General features: G+C 43.8%; 1 protein-coding gene across 4 annotated transcripts in view; it reads right to left on the minus strand.

Annotated features, from left to right (window-relative positions):
* Positions 1–19,616, minus strand: part of SH3GL3 (SH3 domain containing GRB2 like 3, endophilin A3) — a 302,580-nt gene that overhangs the window by 154,687 nt on the left and 128,277 nt on the right. For 2 of the 4 annotated variants that reach the window (XM_012449443.2, XM_012449439.2), the window contains exon 1: positions 6,765–7,008. The exons of 1 other annotated variant lie outside the window; for it this stretch is intronic. Coding sequence is in view for 1 of the 3 variants with exons in the window: in XM_012449439.2 (XP_012304862.1) it covers positions 6,765–6,809 (45 nt within the window). In the remaining 2 variants the exon portion in view is untranslated. Of the gene's footprint in view, positions 1–6,009; positions 6,028–6,764; positions 7,009–19,616 lie in introns of those variants that run through there. One more of the 4 variants, XM_064366160.1, reaches the window with a different exon arrangement.

A 19,616-nucleotide genomic window follows, 5' to 3' on the forward strand; every position in this document is an offset into this window, starting at 1 on the left:
ATGAGAAGAATCAAAACTGTAGATGATAAAAATTTAGAATAGCCATGGTTAAAATTTGATGAGAATTTATTATAACAACAAGGAAATTTAGTTACTTCTATTGTGTACAGTATTTTAAGATAACAACCAGAATCATGACTAACAGCATCATACCAAGACCATGAGACCCTTATACGGTTTACATAATTTTTAGAATATTCATAACACATCCACACACATCATTTTTTAAAGATGAACATCACTTATTAGAGATAATGCAGTTTTTCTAAATAATCAAAAAGCTAATAAAGACAGCACAAAGCACAATAAACTCTTACTAAAACATGAAAGTTCTGTTGCCCAGGCCATTTACTGAAAAGGCAAAGGAAAACCTCCAGCAATATGAGTACTTCTTCCTTTGGGAATCCCATTTAGATAACCTGGAGGTCGAACCTGATGAAATGGTATTTGAATTCAATTAGACACTGGAAAAGTATGTGTCCAAGGTTATGAGTATATACCATATTATAGAAGAATAATGTAAACAAGGAAACCAGTACCTTGACCAGTGGAATGTATGGCTTTTAGAAAAATTAAAGAGCACGTGAAATTGCTTGGTTACATGGAACAATTTAGATACATCAAGAAAAGCCAAAGGCAGGCGTGGTGGCATGCGCCTTTAGTCCCAGCTACTTCCGACACTAAAGTGGGAGGATCATTTAAGCCCAGGAGGTCAAGGATGCAGTGAGCTATGAACACATGACTGTACTCCAGCCTGGGTGACAGAGCGAGACCCCATAAAAAAAAGAAAGAAAGAAAGAAAGAAAGAAAGAAGGAGGGGGAGGGGGAGGAGAGGGAGAAGGGAGGAGAGGGGAGAGGAAGGGAGGGGAGGGGGGTGAGAGGAGAGGGGATGGGAGGGGAGCCATAATAACAGAGTGACAGAGTGAGAACTGGGGGGAAACAGCCACAGGAACTGATGAAAAAGTTGAGAGAGTCATCACTCTAGTTAAACAAGAAGATATACCTTTTCAAGGAGAGAAGGAAGAAGAGCAGAAGGCAATGATGTATGACCTGCAAATTATATGTCGTGAGATGTAGTAAAAAGCCGAACTCAAGATATGACTCTGAAAATCTTTAAGAGCAAAACTCTACCTCAAGAAATGAAATTATCATTTTAAATGAAGAAGGCAGCATTTTCAATTTGAAATTAGGCAGAAACTGTAAAACATGAAAAAACTGTAGTTCAGAAGAAGGTTGAAAATGTAAAGAAATCAATTTCGGAATTAAAATCAAATCCTCTTGCAAGTTTTTACTAGGAGTAGATCAACATTCTGAGAAAATTCTGTTGCTCTGGTCCTGCATCAGTGCATCCCTGACACCAAGGCTAAATTCTTAAATTGCCTTCCAATCCCAGCCAACCTGATTATACACAAAACTCCCTTTACAAGACTCATCATTCATAAACTCTCCATGACTTTGCTTAGACCTGCTGGCATTTTCTTAAACCCCAGTGTGATGGCTAATACTGAGTGTCAACTTGATTGGATTGAAGGAGGCAAAATATTGTTCCTGGGTGTGTCCATGAGGGTGTTGCTAAAGGAGATTAACATTTGAGGCATTGGACTGGGAGAGGCAGACCCACCCTCAGTCTGGGTGGGCACCGTCTAATCAGCTGACAGAACAACTAGAATAAAGCAGGCAGAAGAATGTGGAAAGACTGGACTGGCTGAGTCTTCCGGCCTTCATCTTTCTCCCATGCTGATATTTCCTGCCCTTGAACTTTGGACTCCACGTTTGGACTCTTGGACTTACACCAGTGGTTTGCCAGTCTGTGGCTGAAGGCTGCACTGTTGGTTTCCCTAATTTTGAGGTTTGGGGACTCAGACTGGCTTCTTTGCTCCTCAGCTTGCAGACGGCCTATCGTGGGACCTCACCTTGTGATCATGTGAGTCAATACTCCTGAATCAACTGTCTTTCATATATACATCTATCCTATTAGTCCTATCTCTCTAGAGAACCCTGACTAATACACCCTTCTTTGTCTTACAGTGGAAATTATCCAGGAGAGAAGAAACAATAGGGCAGAGAAGCGACGTAACAAGAGCAAAGTCCCTGAGAAAATGAGAGGAGATGGGATTGGAAGCACAGTGCAGTGACTAGCCAGGTGTGTCTGCCACTGTTGCACTGGAGAAGCACTAAAGCAAAGCACTACACATGAGCTCACAAGACCCTCCAGAATTTTGATATGTGGCCCAGAAGGAAGAAAGGTGGGCAACGATGAGAAGATGTGACTCTGGTATCAGATTCACTAGGGAGAACTCAAGTCATCCAGCCTGAAATAGCAGCAGCCTCTACCACTGATGGATGATTTCAACAGGCAAAGTACTTAGTAGCATTATTGTTTGAGAAAGATGTAGCCAGGGATGGGGAAAAGACACCATTATCCACTGGATTCAGAAGTCAGAAGGAATAACACTTGGCTCAGGAAGGTCACTGGCTACTGGTGCTGTGTGTGGTAAAAACAGTGGGATGACCCTGAAAATTGGGAAGGAATTCCCATGGGGAAGACATTTCAAAGAAGTGGAATAGTTAGAACTAGAAACAACGCCTTCCTGATCTCATCCATAGTACTTCTCCCAGACTGTCCCCCCAGCTCAACACTTTCCCAGGTTTCTATTGAAAAGCAAAATCTAACTATCCACGTTTCACTGATATAGATTCTCCAGAATATATTCATTGTTTAGCCAGTGTGTCAGTTGTTTACTGACAGTTATCTTTTCTGGGTAAAGCATGCCAATAATAGCTTCCCCAAATACATATGAGATACCCCCACATACCCTTAACTTTGGGAAATTAATTTACATTCAATTTGTTAATAAAGCTGAAAAATTCAACTAAAGCAATAGGAAAAAACATCTCTGCCTTCAAATGCATTTTTAAATCAAATTCCAAGTGCTATCATGAGTCATATTTACTTTATAGAACAAAAAGTCACCAGTGGTAAGAAATGTTTGGATTACATTGTATCCTTAAGATATTTTTAAAAATCAAAATCAGTTATTCATTTTAAACATCTATCTTCACATCCTGACTTTAAAAGAAAGAGATTTACCAATTAATTTATCAATCTATTTGGAAAGGAGCAAGAATGTTTTAGCTTTAATATATTTTCTGATGCGTTTAAGAGAAAAAAATAAATCATTATGGATTTTGCAAAGTGCATTTTTATCTTTCTCTCTAATGAGATAGAGAAACAAGAGACATTCATTGCCTCCCTAGGGAATCTCATGATTTACAAAGAATATCCTTCTCTGAAGCATTTACCTATAAATGGCCAGCCTGTACAGCCAGTGATTACAGGAAATATATACAGGCCCCTCATGACCGCTTATCATTTTTCTGGCTAACGCATTAAAAGAGGAAGAGGGAAAACTTGCAAAAAAGCACTGTGTTAGAGGCTCCCCTTCTTTCTGGCCTACAAGGAGTCCCCTTTAACCTCTGGCATGTGTTGCTGGGTCATATGGCAGAGGTAAAAAGGCATAAAGAAGTAAATTTAACATGGAGTCCACAAGTGTCATCAGTAGTGGTAGGCTTGGGAGAGGAGGAGAGGAGAAGAGATGAAACTGGTCCCTGGAATTTTATGGGATGCAGAGCAAGGCCCCTGGAAGACGAGAAGGTCCAGAAATGGAAAGAACATGGCTATTAGTACTTTCCAGGTCAGAGGACACACAGGTATGGCCTGAACTTCCTTCTTCAACAATAAATGCTATCGAGAAAAATTACTGTGAAATAAGCATACAAATACACGTCAGTGAGTGGTAACACAAATGTAATTATCATAAGCTATATTTGTATTGGTTAGGCACCACGTTTTACAAGAAACCACAATGCGCTATCTATGCTATTTGTATTTACTTATAATAACTCAAGCTACATATCCACCAGAAGAGTAAACGGCTCTATCAAAAAATCTTGTCAAAAGAAAAAATATTTAACTATGCACTTGAAAAATTTGGGTTCTAGTCTCAAATGTTGAAGCTTAGAATTAATTAAATTTTGTTGTTAACTTATACTCTTCTCATTTTAGCATATTTCTTCCTCCTTCCTGTTGGTCTCCATGTGCTGCCAAAATGACGCATAATCCCCAGGGTTTACGGTTCTTCATTCTCTGTAAAGTAGGGTTTTTTCCCCCAGAGATAGGAAAGGTACCAGGAAAAAAGGAATAGTAGTTAATCAGGTTTCAGTTAATTTTACCTCACCTATCTTTCAGAAAAATAATCTCAGTTTGCCATGGTCCTGGATCCCTTACCTGTAAAAGGTCCATTTTGTCATCTTCGTCTTACTCTGAAATGCTTAAAGTAAATTTACTTAAGAATTTCAGCACTGAGGTGTATACACACACACACCCTCAGACACAGAGACATAGGCGTATCACTTTATGGAGATATATTTCACATACCATACAATTCTCTCAAAGTGTACAATCCTATGGTTTTAAGTATATTCACAGAGTTGTGCAACCATTGCTACAATTAATTTTATAACAGAGCTTCTAAATTCTCTCAGTCACCATACAGATAGAAACCAAGGTCCAGATGGGTTAAGTTATGTTCCCAAGATTACAGAGCTGCTCAGTGGCTGCGCCAGATCTAGATCCCTGGGAATTATTTTAGCCATTGACACCATCTGGGGCTCCCTTCTCCGGCCCCAGGAAAGTTCTAGTGAATTAAAACCTGCTGTTAAAATGTTGTCTGAGAAAAACATCTGGCATTTTTTATTATTGTGCCCCCTCATATTATATTAAACCGGTCTGATTTCTCCACCAAATTGTTGCACTGCAAGATTTCTTAGAAAGACTTCTAGAACCTATTAGAACATATCTACTGAGTACTTTCACCACAAAATACGGCTAGGAAGCCCAGAGAGAATCTATGATGCCTTTCCTTCCAGATAAAGTCATAAATTATTTAAGCTCAGGCAAAAAAAAAAAAAAGACTAAATTAGACCTTCTGCTCATTTCATTTTTAATGGACTGATTACAGGTAGTTAAACCAAACTACCCATCACCGGCAAAATATTTCTCCAATTCCAATAACTTCCAAGGATTTCAACCATTCATTCTGACTACTGGTCAGAAACCAGCTTAAATCACCCAAGGGTTTACGTTTTGGTTATCTCTGAGATTTGCTCCTATGAAGTCCATACCCAATAAAGGAAAAGTTTTCAAAAGAGGAGGCTCATTTCCTGCCAATGCTAAGGGACCCAGTGTAACAAGCACAGCCAGCGATTACTCTGGCACTGCCCTGCCCACAGCGGCACTCGGCCTCCTGGCTGTACCATCTGAGAGCACTCCACAATACCTAGCTAGCAGAAGCGCTTGCTGATTGCTCCTGCCTTTAAATGTCCTCCTTCCATGATGCTCTTCTCTCTCCTGTAATCTACGAGTTCTTTCTTTCCTGAGTTGTGCCACCCCAAAATTTCATCTATTCAATAAATATTTCTTGAGTGGTCACTGCTCATCCAGTACTGGGCTAAACATTGTCCCTAAATGTGGATGCTCTCTAGAGTCGGTCTTTAACTCACTGTGCATTTTCTCACTTTTGTCTACACATACATTTTTAAATCTGTTTAGGATGGAAATGACCAAAAATTTGTAGTTCCAGTACCGGCCTCACTCCCTGAGCTCCAGGTTAGGATATGCACCCCAACCCAGTGGACGTTGAATGAAATCTGTCTACCCTGGTTCTAGCAAAATTGGGGCTGGGGTTGGGGAGAGAGGTGGGAGAAGCAACAGATGCGGCGGTGCTGGTGGGGAGCAGGTTTTACAACGTGAGCTCTGCCACAGCTGGAAGAGCCTGCAATGTTGATGTTGAAAAACAAATTTGCGTGTCAACACACACACGCGCGCACGCACACACACACGCACACGCACATCAATTTCATGTCTCCCTGCCTGTTTTCCTGTTTCCTCTGCTCAGAACGCCCTTCCTCCTATCCTCCCTCACCCTCAACCATAATTCCTCCTCATACCTAATTCTCAAATGGTATGTCTCCTCCTCCGGGAAGCTCTCCCTGACGCCCGCACTGTGTTATTTGCCATCCTCGGTGCGTGGAGGTGTGTCTAGCACTGTTTGTTTACGTGTCTGTCTCCGTGTCTCCCCCAGCAGGCCGTCAGCTCTTTGAGAACAGAAACGTGATGCACAGCCCCAGGCCGACACCGGGAAGACGGCGGGAAGGGTAAAGACCGCGGTGGAGAGAGCCCCAGCCCGGGAGCCCGGCACAGTCCAGCCGGGGCCATTTCGAGGCGCGCGCGGGGAGCTCGGCGGGGCCCAGCCAAGCGCCAAGTACACAGCATCTCTGGAGGCGCCGGTGGCCGGTAGAGGATGGGCCCCCCACGAGGCGCTCCCAACCAAAAGGCTGGGGACTCGGGGGAGGCCCTGCCGGCATCGTACTCCCTGTGGGTCGTCCTCCCCACGCGCGTCGGGGCCTCCCCATGCCCACTCTGTCTCCGGCGCCCGAGTCCCCGCGGCCGCCACCTCAGCCCACCTCCGATTTACAGCGGCCCAGGGCAGAGCCAGGGGCTGGGGAATGCGAAGGAGGAGGCGCCAAGACGCCGAGGAGAGAGCAGGCGGCCCCTCACCCCACCCTCGCGCCTTCCTAGGCGGGAAGAAATTGAGCCCCGAGGGAGGCCCTTCAGGGAGCCCGAGTCCCAAAGGCCCGGGAGCCTCGGAGGGGCGCAGCCTCCTCGTCCCCCTCCCTCCTTCCCTCCTCTGCGCCGTCCCTACCTGGCTGGCTTTGTGGAACTGCTTCTTCAGCCCGGCCACCGACATCGCGACTGCGACCGGCCGGGGCCGGGTGGTCTCAGGGCTCTGCCGGGCCACGCGGCCGCGACGCGCTTGGAGAGCGGGAGCCCGGGCCGGTCCCCACGCGGCTGGGCTCCGCCGGGCCCGCCTCCCACGGCCACGGCCACGGCCACAGCCACAGCCGCTGTCACACTCGCACACACGCGCGCACGCCGATGGCAACACTGCGTTCCAGAGCCCCTGCGCAGCCCATTGGCCGAGCCGCGGCGATATGCAAATGAGGCCGCTGGGGCCGCCCACGCTGCATTGTTGCGTGGAGACCTGGGCGACTTGAGCCACGCAGAAGACCGGCCTGGGAAGCTGGGCATGGGGAGGCCCCGGGGTCGGGGAGCACAGGCGCACAGCGCTTCTTGCTCTGTGCGCGGGACGGTATAGATCTGGCCCTGAGATTGTCCTGGGTACCTGGAGAGAGATCAGTTCTCTCTGTTTCTGGGTCTTGGTGCGAAACCGGCTTTGGTTCACAGGCAACATCGCCTCCCCCTGGCGCATTTTCGGTAGGTGTAAGTTTAAGAAAAGAATGCTCTGAAATGCGCCTAGGAAGAGAGAAATGCAGCTGGATAGGGGACCTGTAGGAGGAGAAAGCGGTCTGTGGGTGGCGGGCTTTCTCCTCTCTCCACGCGGTGCTCTGGGTGCAATCTGCTCAAATGATTTTGGTCTTCTGGGAGCCCTAGAGTTATGGAGCAATTTAGTAATAAATACGGTGCTAGCCTACTTGGTGCTCTGAGCCCACTGTCAACTGCACTAAAAGCAACCATCTCCAAGGGGCCATAAACAGCTCGTTGCCTAGCCGGGGGAGTCCACCAGACCAGGGACCCAGCTCCCTCGGTAACCCCTACCAGCGGTGTCAGAGTATCCATTTGCACGGGGTCCAGAGTTCTACGCGCTCACAGCCAAGCCCAGCCAGGGACATAAAGCATTGTATTGACCTCGTGTCAGAGCTGTCCCCAAGAGGTACAGCATCTTCGCTGAATCTGGCTTCTGAAGGTCCTGAGGATTCCCAAGACCTAGAACAAACTTTTGGCAACGCTTCACATTGAAAACAAAAACATTTCCCAGCTTCAGTCTCTTTTTGGGCCCTTGCCAGGTTCCATCTGGAGTGAACAGCAGTCCCTGTCTACCCTGGACACTTCGGGTGTATGCCTGTGCCCTGGTGTCCACCTGCCATAACATTTCTCCAGGACAAAAGTCATGCAGTTCCTACTCTAGCCATTAGCTCCCAGTGCCCAGTCGGGGCTAGTTCTTACCCTGACTTCATCCTTTTGAGGACTGAGCAAGTAACTACACACCTCTCTGGGCCTTGGTTTCCTCACTTCCACTTAGATCATGCAGACTGGAAATAAGCAGTGTTCCTCCTCTGATACTGGGGGAAAACATGCTTGAACTTAGTGGGAATCCTGGGATAAGGGCAGCTAGTTGGAGGGTTAATGAGTATGATTTGGGTGAGCGCCGTGGGCTTGCCTGGCTGACACCAGCCACTGATAGATAACTAAAAGGGTGGTGACAGCTGGGTCAGAATGGCATAGCAAGATGACCTGTCCACTCAACAGTCCAAATGCCTCTCAATAGTAGGCTCCACCGCAGCCCAACCACTATGTAAGGCAAAGAGCCAGCTAGGGTCCAGGATTGGCAGGTCTCTCTTGTCCTGGGCTATTCAGGGCTGCTCAGCTGCCTCTTTCTCCATGCTCCAGAGGGGTTTAAATAGCACAGGTTCGGGCCAGGTGCGGTGGCTCACGCCTGTAATCCCAGCACTTTGGGAGGCCGAGGCTGGCAGATCATGAGGTCAAGAGATCGAGACCATCCTTACCATGATGAAACCCCGTCTCTACTAAAAATACAAAAATTAGCTGGGTGTGGTGGCACGCGCCTGTAGTCCCAGCTACTCGGGAGGCTGAGGTGGAAGAATCACTTGAACCCAGGAGGCGGAGGTTGCAGTGAGCCAAGATTGCGCCACTGCACTCCAGCCTGGCGACAGAGCAAGACTCCGTCTCTAAATAAATAAATAAATAAATAGCACAGGTTCTATGGTAACTCCCCCTAGACCAGTCTGTGGGAGGAGGGTGCTTTAAAAAAAAAAAAAAAAAAAAAAAAAACAGTTTATTGGCATTTCCTCCACAATAGTACATTCAAGTTTCCCACTTCAGTTAATGTTGATAATTTATCTCCTTCATTAATCAAGTATAGAACTGTAGATCATAATTTTTAAATTTCAGAATCTTTCATGTACATTTTATCCTCCATAAAAGTTTTTGTGACTTAATTTTTTCAGTGAATAGATTCATTGAAGGTTTGCTGATTTTATTGATCTTTAAAAATATTTTTGAATGTACTCATCATTGCTATAGATTTTTCTCTCATTGATTTTTCTTTCTTTATTCTTACACATTCCTTCCTTCAGTTTTATTAAGAAGACTAGTGAGAGTTTGAGGGTTTTTTTGTTTTGTTTTGTTTTAGACTAACTGTCGCCCAAGCTGGAGTACAGTGGCATGATCTCGGCTCACTGCAACCTCTGCCTCCTGGGTTCAAGCAATTCTCCTGCCTAAGCCTCCAGAGTAGCTGGGATTACAGGCACACGCCACCACACCCGGCTAATTTTTTGTATTTTTAGTAGATATAGGGTTTCACCATGGTGGCCAAGCTGGTCTCGAACTCCTGACCTTGTGATCCGCCCACCTCGGCCTCCCAAAGTGCTGGGATTATAGGCATGAGCCACTGCACCCGGCCTGAGGGTTTTAATAATAGAAATTGACTCTAGCTAATGTAAGCTGGAAAATAATGTATTGGAGAAGGATGTAAGGCAGCCCGGAGATTCACAAGAGGGGTGTAGGGAACTAGGTGGAGGGGATGAGCAGGAATTAGGAATCTGAGCGCTGAGATCCACAGGGTATCCAGGAACAGCCTGATTGGGATGTGCTGGCTCTGCCACTGAACACTGGCCGTGGCTACCAGAATAAAGCTGTCCTTTCAAGCAGTCACTCCAGCTGCAAAGTAGCAGGGGCAGCGTCTGATTGGTGGATTCACTCCCTGGCAGATTTCTCTTCTATAGGAAGAAGCTTCAGAGGTTAGGCAGTCAAATTTTATATGTGTATGTGTGTGTGTGTGTGTGTGTGTGTGTATCATATATACATTCTTCAATATGTTATATGTTAGAAAATATATAATATATATTTTAAAATGTATATAATGTAGATTATATATCAGCAACAACAAATGCCCACTAAAGTGTATTTGGGTCTCCTTAATCTCTTTAGTTGGATAAGTCTTTTATTTATTTTTATAAAACTGTGACTTTTCCTACTAAGTATGGCTTTGGCTTCATACCTTGTTTTCATGAATAATACGGATCTTCTATTTTCTAAGTAAAACTTGTCACTACAGTTTTGAGTTCCTCTTTGATCCAAATGTTATTCAGGACAATTTTTAAAAAGCTTTTCTAGGCTAGGCATGGTAGCTCACACCTGTAATCCCAGCACTTTAGGAAGCCAAGGCAGGTGGATCACCTGAGGTCAGGCGTTCGAGACATAGTTGAGCTATGTAGAATATACACTCTTGTTACAGATGAACTAGAAAACTGTACACTAGAAACAGAAAATGCACAGTATTTCAAAGCTCTATGATATGTGTATACAATTTAACATAATAGGCTATGTTTTTTTTAAAAAAAAAACTTTTCAAGACGTTATTTGACAATAGTACCACAAGTCTAGAATTTAATATAGATTAAATTTTAAAAAATCAAACCATCTAGAAAAGTTGTTTTGTTTTGTTTTGTTTCATTTTTTTCTGAGACAGAGTCTCACTCTGTTGCCCAGGCTGGAGTGTAGTGGCATGATTTCAGCTCACCAAAACCTCTGTCTCCTCGGTTCAAGTGATTCTCCTGCCTCAGCCTCCTGAACAGCTAGGATAACAGGTGCACGCCACCACGCCCGGCTAATTTTTGTATTTTTAGTAGAGACAGGGTTTCACCGTGTTGCCCAGGCTGGTCTCAAACTCCTGAACTCAGGCAATCTGCTCGCCTCAGCCTCCCAAAGTGCTAAGATTACAGGTGTAAGTTACCACGTCTGGCCTATGCTCTTTTTCTTGTGGCCTTTGACTCTCATATCCTTTCTCTTCTCTGGTCCACAGAGCTATGCTAGTATGCACTGATATTTATCTGTCTTATGCTTAGGCCAGCTTTTGAATCTAATGAGTATTTGCATTCCTTGTATGTGGCTCTGTAGTGAGTGACTCACATCTATCTGGGGGGCAGGGTCAGGGGGGTAGAAGAATTCTGGGTAAGGGTTAGAAGTGGAGGGAAGCATGCTTGTTAATGTTCAAAATATTATCCCATCATATATCTCACAAATCAAATCTGAGCACATTCAAATGCTATGTGTTCCAATATTTTTCGACTTAATTGGTCAAAGATAGAGAGGTACTGTATTCTTCTCTATGGTCTCTTGCTACAATTGCGATCATGTCTTTTGCATCTTATATTTGGGACTTTCGCTTTAAATATTTCAGTGCTATGGTGTTCTGCTTCTGGGTATTTATGATTATCATATCTTCCTTGTTTATTTTTTCTTTTATCTGTAGAAAATAACATAGTTTGTCCTACCTACAGCTTTTTGACTTCTATTTTACTTTGCCACAAACCCATATTTGTATCCTTACCATTTGTGTATATGTGCTTCTTATGTCTTCATTGGTGCTTTATTTTTGGCCCTTCATTTTGTTGTAGACATATACTCTTATAAACAGAATAAAATTTTATTTTGTTTCTGAAACAAAATATGTCTTTGCCTTTTCCTAGAAAGATTTAAGCATTTATATTTATTACAAAAAGAAAAATACTGTCATTGTATAGTATGTTATTATTTTTCTTCTACACAGTTCCTTCTTCTTTTTTTTTTTTTTTTTTTTTTTTTTTGAGACAGGGTCTTGCTCTGTCACCTAGGCTCTGGTGTGGAGTGCAATGGTACAATCATGGCTCACTGCAGCCTCAACCTGGGCTCACATGATCCTCCCGTCTCTCCCTCCCAAGTAGCTGGGACTACAGGCACATGCCACCACACCCAGCTAATTTTTTGTACAATGGGGTCTCACTATGTTGCTCAGGCTGGTCTCAAACTCCTGGGCTCAAGTAATACTCCTGCCTTGGCCTCCCAAAATGTTTGGGATTATAGGCATAAGCCATCATACCCAGCCATAGTTCTTTCTTCTATCATTATTATCTACCTATTACTCAGATTTTCTTTGCTTTTTCTTCCCCTTTGATTTTAGAAATTATTCACATAAGTTTTACTCAATGAGTGATTACCATTGACCTAAAATATATTTGAATTTATATTCTCTATCAGCATCAATAATTAAACACTTTGTGGAAGCCACGGCATGACTAGAATGAGCCATGGTCAGGGCACATACACTAGGGCCACCTCATCACCTCCTTCTACTCAGACTACCACCTGCTCCCTATGAGAACCCTCGGGCAGAGACCAGAATGGGCCCCGTTCCTTTTGTCTGAAACAGCAAATGAACCAGTTTGAAACTAGGGTGCAGGGTGTTGGTTTTAAGACATGGGGGCAAAGATAGAGTGAAGACAATTTAAAAAGAAGTTTTGAGATAAAAGAATTGTGAAATTGTTTTAAATTCAAAATATTTTCATAAGTATATATCTTGTATTATACACCAACATTTAAAGAAAATTTAGAAACTATCAAAAAAAAACTACCTTTGAAATCACATTTGAAATAATCACTCTTAATATTTTGCTATATTTTTCTTGTATTCTTTCTTTGAAAAATTTAAGCATAACAATGTCATGATTATGCATACTATATTTTCTTCTTTATTCTCTTAGTTAACTGAGCATTTTCTATATTGTTTGCTCTTCACACACAACATTTTCATGACAACTTAAACCAACGTAGATAATTATATTTGATCTTTTTCTATTAATACACATTTAAAAGTTCCCATCCCCCATATTTTTCATGATTTCAATAATGCTGCATTAAACATCTTTTTCCATTAAGGTTGTCTTTCTGTATTTAGGAATGGACTTTCCTTAGGATGGACTCCACTTTGAGATGTAAAACTACTGCATCAAAGGATTTGAACAATTCAAAATACAAATTATATATATATATAATGCAGTCTTCATTGCTCCCATGTTACACAGTCATTAGAGAAGCATCTTGTTAAAAAAAAGGGGTGGGGTGAGGAGGAGAAAGGAGGCAAAGAAACATGGATATGAGATTTGTCTCTTCCATTTGCCTTGAATTGAATTTAATGTCATTAAAAAACTTATTGGTCAGGCACAGAGACTCACGCCTGTAATCCCAGCATTTTGGGAAATCGATGCAGGAGGATCACTTGGGGCCAGGAGTTGGAGACCAGTCTGGGCAACATGGCAAAACCCTGTCTCTACCAAAAATACAAAAAAATTAGCTGAGAGTGGTGGTGCACACCTGTAGTCCCAGCTACTTGGAGGCTGAGGTGGGAGAATCACTTGGACCTGGGAGGCAGAGGATGCAGTGAGCCAAGATTTCACCACTGCACTCCAGCCTGGGCAACAGAGTGAGATCCTGTCTCAAACAAACAAACAAAACATCTTCCTGAAGCCTATTACAAGCTCCAGGTTGCAGCACTGGCAGCCCTTGCAGAGCCAAGTTCAAATACTGATGCCTTCGATTAACCCTAAAATGTCAGCTTAACCATGACCTCTCTACTTCTAGCTTTCTCTGTCTCTTTTTTTTTTCTGGAAAAAAAAAAGAATCCCAGACTTTCTTCTCAGGAGACCTCCTGGGTTACTTGTGCATTAAAGGGTGGGGCTTTGGCCCACTAATTACATAGCAACCGTGCAGTGTGCTAAGTATTTAGATAAACCAGATCTAGAAGCACTATTTCTCTGGATTGAATTCCCTCACATACCTGGCTACAGCAGAAACCTGAAAGCACAGATATTGTATTTGCTTTCCTTGTAACTTCATAGGTGTTTGGTCTTTTTTTTTTTTTCCCCCCACATCTGGGAAAGATGTGTGCCCACCGATGAGGTAACAGCAGACATGATGAATCCCAGATGTTGAACACGGCAATTTGCCTTGAACTCACAAGATCACAACTGGGAGCAAATGTATAGATTTTCTTTACTCATTATTTTACATGAATCTGAGGGAAAATCAATTGACTAATTAGGAAAAGGCCAGAAAGACTTTTCATTTTAAAATGTAGAGGAAATTTTTGAAGTATGTTTATTTGTTTAAAAATGGAGATGGGGCCAGGCACACTGGCTCACGCCTGTAATCTTAGCACTTTGGGAGGCCAAGGCGGGCCAAGCACTTGAGGCCAGGAGTTTGAGACCACCCTGGCCAACATAGCAAAACCCTGTCTCTACTAAAAATACAATTAGTTGGGCGTGGTGACACTTGCCTGTAATCCTAGCTTCTTGGGAGGCTGAGGCAGGAGAATCGCTTGAACCCGGGAGGCAGAGGCTGCAGTGAGCCGAGATCGCACCACTGCACTCCAGCCTGGGTGACAGAGTGAGACTCTGTCTCGAAAAAAAAAAAAAATGAAGTAAAGGGCAACATCTCGATAGCAAAGGCAAAAAGGAACTAATACATATCATACTTATCTACAATATTTGACTCTGCTATTCCATAGCCTAAAAAGGAATGGGCCATGCTGTAATTCCAATTAGGCTTTGTTAATTACATAGATTCCATTTTACATTTCCATATTTTACCCCAGAGGATTTATTTTTCACTTCTAATAAAGAGATGCATGGATGAGGAATTAGCCAAGTGACGCAGATGGCGTTCATAAACCCCTGCTGCCACCTTGTGGTGGTACCGAGAAGCGACAGAGGTAAGCCTTTCTGAACCATGAGCATATTAAGACAGTGGGTTAGTGTCGTATCATTTACTTCTAACTTTTAAAAAAGCACACTAGCATCTTGAGTCTTGACACAACAGCTCATTTTAAGATGTGGTGTGGCATGCAAAAATGTTGCCACAGAAATTTTCAGTTCTTACTGGAAGAATCTCAAGAAGGGCTGTCCCATCCCTATGGCATTAGCCGTATGGGTAGAAGGAACACATAGAGAACGGTGTCATGCTACCAGACGAGGAATTCCAAGAAAAAAGAAGTGACCACTAGAGTCAATGGTTACAATAGCAGCCCCTGGCTGGGCAAGGTGGCTCACACATGTAATCCCAGCACTTTGGGAGGCTAAGGCAGGAGGATCCCTTGAGCCCAGGAGTTCAAGGCAGCCATGAGCTATGATGGCACCATTGCACTCCAGCCTGGGCAACGGTGAGAGACTCTGTCTCTAAAAATCAACAAAAAGCACACAATGCCATCATTTTCTATCTAGCCCCTCTACTCACTTTATTCCCTTCCATAGCACTTTATCTACCGGATATTTTAGTACATATATAGATTGTCATTTATCTCCCACTACCAGAGTGAGTAAAAGTTCTAAGGAAGCGCTGCCCAAGAGAACTTTCTATGATGATGGAAATGTTCTCTATCTGTGCTGTCCAATACTGGCAACCACGACCCAACTGTGACTATCAATCACTGAAAAGTTAACAACGGAGGCTTTTCATTTTTAATTTAATTTTAATTAATTAAAATTTAAATAGCTACAACGCAGCTTTAGAAGGGCAAGAGAATTAATCTGCTGTATTTACTGCAGCCTTCCCAATACCAGAGAGTAGCTAGAGTCCTAGAGCTGCTCAATAAACATAAATATTCATTTAATGAATAAATAAATAGCCATGACTAGAGCAGATAAGGGCCTAAAGTAATGTATCAGATGTAACATGAAGTTGGGGGTGATGATTAAAGAGGAGTGGTGGTAAAAGTAGGTGGTGTTGAAGGGCCAAGTTAACGTGAGTGTCATTGCCATGTTGTGCATTCAGGGGGATATGAGCAGTGGCCCTGCTAGTACTGACCTCCATGGAACAGTGTGTTTGCTCTGCAGTCAGAGGTTGCAGTAATGGCTAGGAATCCAGCTGTGATGGTCAGGAGGGCACGGAGCACAGGAAATAGGGTTTTTTTGTGGGGTCATCTGGCCAGGTGTCCACAGCAGCTGTCACAGAACACAGGAAATTCCCATCATGTGGCCTTGTCCCTGATTTTATGGTAGCCCTGGCCCCTTAAGAGCATTATGAGGTTGATAGCAATGTCCTCACAGGTGTTGTAGGACCAAGGAAGCTCTGTTAAATGCACAAGACATTTAATTAGCAGCATTATTACATATGGCTTGATTCCTTTTCTGGTCACTGGTCAAGGTTGCATAGAAGTCTGTGGCTTTCATTGGCTTGGGAGATTCTTGCCCTAGATCCCATCAGTCCAAGCTTGCTTAAACTCCTCTACTTGTCTCTACTCCAGGCACCAACTGGGACTAAGGCTTTAACTGTGCCCATTGTCCCTATTCCGCTTTGAGAAAAAAATGTCAAATTCTTTTTTATAAAATATGCTAAATGAATGCATTGAAGACACCAATCATCACTGAGTCTATGAATCATAGAAAAAAATAAATCCCAGATTGACTTTATATTTCTCTTTTCAATTTCCCTTGTGGAAAGAAATTGTGGTTCCCTTTTAGTGTAAGATGCTGCTGCACTTGCAACAGCAGCACCAATGCACTTAGCATCCAGTATTTCAAGAATCTCCCACTTGTGTTATACGTGCCTCTAAATCATACAAGAAAAGTTTAGACAGTCTATCGCTGGGCTGATTTGTAGTTAGTTCATTGCTGTTAGGATTATGGTCTATAGGGGGCAGTGAGGGACCTGAGAGTGAAACAGCAGAGCTTTTAAAATGCACACTGCCCAGGGTGATTCCATCGCTCTCTAAAGCAGTGCTTTATCATCTTCAATGTGCACACAGATCCCCTGGGGCACTGGTTAGAATGCAGGTTCTGATTCCCTGGGTCTGCAGGAGGGCCCAAGGCCTGACAATACTGCTGGTCCGGAACCACCGTTAGTAGCAAGGCTGTACGGGACAAGCCCCCATCAGTGTCGCAGAGAGCCAGGATGCAGCTTTTCTACTTAACACACCTTCGTTATGTGAATAGTGAACATGCACAGCAAACAGCTCTTGAGTTTGAGACGTTGACTGGATGGAAAACAACTGAGTTCTAGATATGTCTTTACCTTGGCCGTGGGGATGGCGTTTTCTTTCTTCTGGCTTAGCATCTCTGCTGGTAAACTTTAGAGGCTAACATCATCATCACTCTGGCCCTGGTGAGTATAAAATTCTGAGCCTGATTTTGCCAGATTTTGCCCAAGGGTTAGAATATGTCCCAAGCCATGAAGCACGGAACTAGTGGCCTGCAGCCACCTTCCATGGCCCCAGCCATAGGAAGCCTGGCTATGGGAGGGGAAAGAATTCAGTGTGCACAGAACATACTAGGCCCACAGTGCACGCTCGTGGCCACTATTTGAGATGTGCATGAGCAAGTTATGGGCGAGGAGACAGAGATCAGAAAGATGAAGTATTCCACAGCAAAATGTGACTGACCCATCTCACAGGCTCTGGCGACAGAAGCCCACACATTGGCCTGGTGAGAACCAGGACCTGGGTGCACTTGACTACTCCTTGTCTAAAGCACACTGGGTTTCATTCACTGATTCATTTATTTGACACACATCTATTGAGCACCTAAAAGTGTCTGGCCTTCCCTTGGCACCCCCCCCCAACAGACCCCAGTGTGTGATGCTCCCCTCCCTGTGTCCATGTGTTCTCATGGTTCAACACCCACCTATGAGTGAGAACATGCGGTGTTTGATTTTCTGTTCTTGTGTCAGTTTGCTGAGAATGATGGTTTCCAGATTCATCCATGTCCCTACAAAGGACATGAACCCATCATTTTTAATGGCTGCATAGTATTCCATAGTGCATATGTGCCACATTTTCCTTGTCCAGTCTATCGTCGATGGGAATTTGGGTTGGTTCCAAGTCTTTGCTATTGTAAACAGTGCCGCTATGAACATATGTGTGCATATGTCTTTATAATAGAATGATTTATAATCCTTTGGGTATATTCCCAGAAATGGGATTGCTGGGTCAAATGGAATTTCTATTTTTAGGTCCTTGAGGAACACTGTGTTCCACAATGGTTGAACTAGTTTACACTCCCACCAACAGTGTAAAATTGTTCCTATTTCTCCACATTCTCTCCAGCATCTGTTGTCTCCAGATTTTTTAATGATCACCCATTCTAACTGGCGTGAGGGGACAGCAGGGGAGTGGAGAGGTCGGGGAGGGATAACATGAGGAGAAAAGCTAGATGTAGGTGACGGGGGGATGGAGGCAGCAAACCACATTGCCATGTGTGTTCCTATGCAACAATCCTGCATGATCTGCACGTGTACCCCAGAACCTAAAGTACAATACAAAAAAAATTTTTTTCAAAAAAATAAAAATAAAAGTGTCTGGACTTATGCTGGTGGCCTTGTGCTGGGGGCCAGTAGAGATGAAGGGTTTTATTCTATAGAAGCTCACATTTGGAACACATGGCAGGTCTCCATAAAGTGTCCCATGTGGTCTTAGGAAAAGCAGGAGTCTAGAGAAGTGGCTGGAGTCTAGTGAGTCCCTGCCTATGACTACTTCAGGTGCTTTTTCAACTGACCAGAGAAAAGCAAGACTATTCATTTGGTATTACATGGTGTGTGTTTGGAGACTGGATTACTTTGTGCCTTAATGTGATCTTCATTTCACCGTAGTGATGAGTGGCTTTATTCTCCTCCCTACCAGACCCTGAGCTGGAAAAATTGGTTTAGTAAGTCTATGTTAGACCCACTGGCACTGTCCCATCCTGTGACTTTGCCTGACTCCTGACCCACTCTCACTGGGGAAGGAGAGCCAGTGCAGCTGAAGTAGAGGACTTTCAGGGTGCCGACGCACACACCCCGCACCCAGCCTCCTCGTGTGCTGCCAGCTCGCTTTGATGAGCTGGAAGCTTCTGGAAGATGAAGTTTACCTTGCCCCCCTCTGTACACATCCCCCTCCCCAGCTAGTACAGAACCTGACAAACTCTGCCCACACACAAAACCATTTTTGAGAAGCCATTGAATGGCTTAAAAAGCTTACCCATGGGTTTGCAGAGCAGGAAGGGACTGACTTTGAAGTTCATTTAGTTTTAGGCAAAACTGATGAAAGCCGTTAGATGTTTACCGTTGGGAAAGGCAGGCATGACAAGAATGGGTCATGATGAAGCCGTGGGTGCCGCTAATATTTGAGTTCTCGGTCTGCATGCACACGAGGGTTAATTTTGTGAGAATCCATTGAGTCCTATTCTTAAAATATGTGCACTTTTCTATATGCAAAAGAAACTACATTAAGTTCATAACTTTTGACTACATCTAGCAGCAATTTTTAAAAGAGGAATTAAATCATAAAATCATAATGCTTCAATCAATGACAATGCACAAATATCCTGAATTTTCTCCTTTGTAGGTCCGTCACTTCTGTTTAAAAACAAAACAAATCAACAATCACCTAGTCCTGGCCAACCCCATGCAATACATTTAAGGCTCAAAACTTCAAAAACAACCTGTTCCATTCTGCTTTTGCCCTTCTCCCCACTGACACTTGTTGGATGACCTCACCTGATTTCTATATAGAAAATTGTGTCCATCTGGTGTTAGTTCCCTCCAGCCCCCTCATCTCCACTTGAATGTGATCCTGGGAATCCGAGTTTTCCTCTCATACTTCCTTCTGAGTGTGAGGAAAAGGACCCCCATCTCCTCTTCTCTCTGCAGCTAACTTCCAGGAGAGTTTCGC

The sequence above is a fragment of the Aotus nancymaae genome, unplaced genomic scaffold, assembly GCF_030222135.1.
Source record: "Aotus nancymaae isolate 86718 unplaced genomic scaffold, 86718_ANA_hifiasm-v0.15.2.pri h1tg000064l_0, whole genome shotgun sequence".
Taxonomy (NCBI): Eukaryota; Metazoa; Chordata; class Mammalia; order Primates; family Aotidae; genus Aotus; species Aotus nancymaae.